Genomic DNA, 5,331 nt, shown 5'->3' with positions numbered 1-5,331 from the left:
TGGAAAAAATTGGGTCCATTTTAATGATGTGAAATAAAGGAACTTTGAACACGGTGTGCTTTAGGCCATGCATGAATTGATAATAAACTTTTCCAGCATGTGGACTTGTTCATGGCAGGCTTCTGCACAAAAATTGAAGGAATTTGAACACCGAACACATGTTGTGTTGCATTCGGCTAGTGTTTTAGATTTTTTCACCGGAAAACCCCTAGAAAATGCATAAAATGTCAAAACTCAATGAAATTTATCATGGATGGTTGGCATGGTGATGCTAGTGTGTGGGAAAAATTTGGGTCATTTATTGTTGTGGGAAAAAGTGCACCCAGACTTACCCTACCGGCCTACCCAAACCATCACCTTTGAACATGGTGTGCTTCTTGGCATGTATGAAATTAAACCAAATTTTGCATGCATGTGGGCATACTCATCGAAAGGCCTCCATGCAAAATTTTAAGGAATTCGGACACTGAACGCGCATTGTGTCACGTTCGGTTAGTGTTTTAGGGTTTTTTGACCAGGAAAACCCAAGAAAATGCATAAATTATCAGAATTCAATGGAATTTATCATGGATGCTAGGCATGGTGATGCTAGTGTGTGGAAATTTTTTTGTCCATTATATTGATGTGAGCATTTTTTGAAAAAGAAAAGGAATGAAAAGCGAAAAAAAAACAAGAATGAAAAAGAAGAAAAACCAATAACTGGTTGATATATTTCATTTTTATTTTTCTATTTAATAGATGTTCAGAAATTTTAAAAGTGTTCTTTTTTTATGTAAGCATGTTTCTATTTAAACGAACAATTTTTCTATTTAATAGATGTTCAGAAATTTAATTATATTGATGTGAGCATTTTTCTATTTAAACGAACAATTTTTTGATATACTTGTATAGTTTTCTTAAAAAGCGAATATTTTACTTTATGAATAAAATTTAAAAAGCAATAGTTTTTTGAAAATTTGAACAAAATTTTATAAGTGTGACCATTTTTTAAAAGGAAAAAAGAAACAAATAAAGAAAAAGAAAAAAGAAAAAAAGAAAAAGAAATAGTGATAAAAGGACCGGTTCAACAATGGGCTGGCCCATCCGCGAACTGATGTAGAAAAAAAACAAAAAAAGAAGTAAATGGGCACAAACATTAGAATGCCATAGTTGGTTATTGTGGTTCTCTTTTTTGAAGTGTGATAAGTAGTGGGTACAATGCCTCACAAGTGTCACATATGCAGATGGCTATACGAACAATGCATGTATATGTAAATCACCATTATTTCATCACCAAACTTTACACATATGTAATATACATGCATATGATCATGTAGAATTATTTTCGGATTCTTTTGGAACTTTAAATGTGAATTTTAAACTATTTAAAATAAGGTGCTCCAATGCAACCATGCTTCAAAAATCCACGCTCGTGATTTTACCTACTTCAAACCTTCCCACAAAGGCGAGTCAGACGGCAAAGCCACGCTTGAGACAAGGTGATAAAGGTAATTTACATACAAGAGCACAAAAAGAACTGGCTGGATCTTCTTTGAACAATTACCAAGCCTCGAATACAGGAGAAAGAGAGACAAAACCTTTAGAGCAATGCGACTACCGCAGCTTGAGACAGCTAGGAACATGAAGAACAAAGCAGACACATTCTTACATAACTAAACCCCTTGCAGAATTAATCAGGACTAGCAACTCTTTTCATAGCTGCAGAGGCAACATCCACTATCATGAGAAGGTTTCCGGAAGAGGCCTGTCTTGTAGGAATGCCCTGATGAGCACAAGAGAGCGTTCAGGCTGTGAGAATGGCGCCTCATGTGAGGCCCCTCTGATGGTGGCGAAGGAGAGCTTGTCACCGTATACCTGAGTCCACCCACCAACCTGCATAGGAAGATCGTTCAGCACTGGAAGAAAATGCTACATAACTTGCTCTTCAGTTTGCACGGTATGTTTGTGTTGTCACCTGCTTCCCTTCGAACCAAACTCGATACGGGATGCTCGTCTTGAGGCCTAGATCGCGCGCTAGATTCTGCACTAGTGTCCTGCTTCCCGTTAGAGGGATCACCGAGTCTTGATCGCCACTGAATTTACAAGCAAACAAATGCCACATGTTACATCATTTAGGCCTGAGCTTCATGCTTCCCAAAGTTGAGACTTGAGAGGACCGTCCGAAGGAAAAGGTTCTGGTGCAAATTTGTACCATGATATAAAGCTGGCAAAGTACAATGTTCCAAAACCTTGTGTCAAGTCCCAATTCTATATACTTTTCCATCCTTTATTCTATTTTTTACAGCAATGCTAAACACATGGTTCTTCATCTTCATTGATTCCTCAATTTCAGGGCCCCACAAAGAAAGTTCCAGTATTTTAATACGATGGCTAAAGGCAGTGAAACACAAGGTTTTGTAATCTTTTTTGTTTCCTATCAAGATATTCCTGACCTTTATGATGCATATGAGAAAAAAAGGGCTACTCTTTTAATCATTTATCCTTCTATACCTGTAAACTAGTACTCTGATGCCGGACTTGACCAGTGATCCCACTATGTCGATTGTTGGAATCTGCAAGTTGAGGAGCTCATACTCAAGAACACTGTAACAAAACAGAAAAACATGACAAACTACGGTCAGATATAACAGATGCATATACACAAAGTACCTGCATGCATATACTTATTAATCTGTTTCTTTCTCGAAAGGTCACATTATATTTAAAACATGTTAAATTAATCTGTAGATTCAATACCTGCTGCAAACTGCCCAGTTTTTTACGCCGATGAGCTTCGCATGGAGCGCTTCCTGGACATCCTTCCTGTTCAAATAGTTTACCGTCTCGTCCTCCACACAGACGTCGATGCGGTGCCCGACACGCTTCTGCACAACACAGCCACATTGTTGCCACATCAGATAAGAGATAGCTGCCTTCTTTCTCAAAAATAAGATAAGAGATAGCTACCCTATGATACGGATTCTGATCAGTTTGTGACTACGAGCATACATGAGGGGAGAGGATCATTGACTGAGAGAGCACCGAAGACAAGCAGACGTCGAGGGTAACATCGTACTTGTCGACGAACCGGCTAGTCTCTCGGGTTACTTGGTTCATCACCCTCGCGCAAAGCGGGCTAAGCGATCCACCGTAGTACTCGCTGACGTAGCGGGAGTAGTTGCAAACAGACGTGAAAATCCTGTATGTTGAGTCTGAAATGAGGCCATGGGACCAGAAGTACTCTGCTCTCGAGTTGAAGTCGGTGGTGAAATGAAGAACAGGATTGCCCAACTATACCAACAACAAAAATGTTTCAGTCAGAAACAGTAAAATGCATCAACAGCGAATCGGTTTATTCTGATTGAGGTTTTCCTTACAGCAAGTCCTTTGAGGTTGAAGATGTTGTCCTTCTTATTGAACTCAACCATGACTTCGGCAAGTTGTGGAATGTAATGCCCTGTTACATGCAAAGAACATCTGAAGATTTAGAGAATGCCAAGAGTTGTTCACTTTTTATTAATAAGACTGTAAATGAAGGTGTACATATGTAAGTACCGGCATAACTCTCTCCAGCAATGTATAGCTCTCTGCCCTTGTACTGTGGGAACTTTTCAAGCCACCTTTGCATGAACACCATATTGCCCATTGCTTTATTCATTCAGTAAAGAAATGTCAGTGCCCATCATAACTCCCACTCAAGAGCTTAAGACTTCCAGACAAAACATAAGTCCAACCGCTATTAAAGTGGTAAGAACTTATTTCCTACAAATGGTGTACTATCTACGAAAAGGCAGTCGTCTATATATCCAGTAAGAAAACAGCAACATTCAGACAGATGCAAGAAAACATTCAGTAATAAACCTCAGTAGCCAGCACTCCTACCTGTCATGTTGTCATTCACACCCTGGTAGTAGGCAGCATCAGCGGAGTAGGAGAAGCCAACACCAGCTGGTGTCTCCAGGTAAATCACATTAGCTTCTGCAGGGCAACACAAGAGCACCAAAACAGTGAGGCATGTGGCAACTTTATTGGGCCAACAAAAGGCTCGTGAATTGGAATTAGCATGCAGGGTTGCAGAAAAAGGTCGATAGGGAGCACTCATCGGCCTCACACGCACCTTTGTTCCAGCTGTACTCATTCCTCACCAGCGCCTGCCCGCTGGGCCTGAAAGGGCCGTTCTCTGAGAAGGCCCCTACACCAAGCGAAGAACACCCAGGTCCTAAACAAGGAAACCATCGAACCAATGATATCTCCAGAAATGAATGCTGGACCAGAGTTCGGATCACATTCTGGTTCGACAGAGCTTAGCCAAAGAAGAAAATATGAAAGGAGAAAAAAAATCTACTGCAGGGAGCACATATTTAACTTGATTGCAAACAAGCAGGGAGCAGGATACACCATGAAAGCCAAAGAGTTCAGCAGAGAATGCCATGGCACAGGATGCACCAGGAACACTCACCTCCGTTGAGCCAGAGCACGAGGGGCTTGGTGGCGGGATCAAGCTCCGCCTCCACGAAGTAGTAGAAGAGAGCCCTGCTCCCCTTGCTGTCCACCTCGATGTAGCCCGAGTACTGACCAAAGCTCACCTCGGGTTGCCCAGGGAGCCTTGTGATCCTGCCTCCTCCTCCTCCATTGCAAGAAACCAGATGACAAAGTGAAGCAATGAGTAGCAGCGCCGCCATGGCCAATGGCCTGCAGCGGCAGCACAGTAGAGCCGGCATTGTCTTCAAGGTAGTGAGAGAGGGTTTGGCTGGAGAAAGGAGCGGGAGGAGCTGGCTGGAGTAAGAGGGGATTGGACGGCGAGGGAGGGGAGGGAGTGAGAACTGAGAAGGAGGCAGTTGAGTCAAGTCTGGTCTTTTTGCCTCGAGAGGAGAGCGATGTAGGAGATGAAAAATAATCAAAAGACGAATGATTCAGTGGGAGGAGCAGGGGGGAGAGAGTGGAACTGGCAGATGCAGCAGCGAGACCTCTGTCTGCTTGGAGCACGCGCTCGCGCTAGAATATAAAAGGTACTAGTACACTGCTAGTACTTCATTAATTATGCATGTTTTCCGATAGTACTTGACCTAAGATTGCACTATGAGATTAGCATTAGGCTAGTCATGATGGGGAGTAACTTAGACTAGTGTCATATGCATGACACTAGTCTAAGTTACTACCTTTATAGTGCAAAGTAACATAAAAGTAGTATCATAGATGATTGCATTTATTACATTATAGATTTATTTTGCTTTGAGTTGCGCTATGTTATAGTAACATATTATGTTATTTCAAATACCTCTTTCTTTATTAACTCTATGCCACATAAGCAAACTTGTTTTGAATGTGTTATGTTACTTGCTAAGTTACTCT

General features: G+C 41.4%; 1 protein-coding gene across 2 annotated transcripts; it reads right to left on the bottom strand.

Annotated features, from left to right (window-relative positions):
* Nucleotides 1–1,509: 1,509 nt before the first annotated feature.
* LOC119316573 (serine carboxypeptidase-like 45) lies at nt 1,510–4,936 on the bottom strand. Of its 2 annotated transcripts, XM_037590900.1 has the most exons (10): nt 4,439–4,936; nt 4,097–4,198; nt 3,862–3,957; nt 3,535–3,627; nt 3,357–3,436; nt 2,989–3,270; nt 2,737–2,864; nt 2,491–2,583; nt 1,955–2,072; nt 1,510–1,872 (listed from the first exon to the last, which is right to left on the bottom strand). In XM_037590900.1, exons 1-10 carry the CDS (start codon nt 4,698–4,700, stop codon nt 1,720–1,722), a joined length of 1,407 nt encoding a protein of 468 aa, XP_037446797.1. In that variant the 5' UTR covers nt 4,701–4,936; the 3' UTR covers nt 1,510–1,719. The 2 variants fall into 2 exon arrangements, with proteins under 2 accessions (XP_037446797.1, XP_037446798.1); XM_037590901.1 differs by lacking the exons at nt 1,510–1,872; nt 1,955–2,072 and adding an exon at nt 2,079–2,203.
* Nucleotides 4,937–5,331: the final 395 nt, after the last annotated feature.

The sequence above is a fragment of the Triticum dicoccoides genome, chromosome 6A, assembly GCF_002162155.2.
Source record: "Triticum dicoccoides isolate Atlit2015 ecotype Zavitan chromosome 6A, WEW_v2.0, whole genome shotgun sequence".
In the NCBI taxonomy this organism is placed as follows: domain Eukaryota; kingdom Viridiplantae; phylum Streptophyta; class Magnoliopsida; order Poales; family Poaceae; genus Triticum; species Triticum dicoccoides.
Note: the sequence above shows the minus strand (reverse complement) of the source record. Positions and strands in the feature narration are given on the sequence as shown.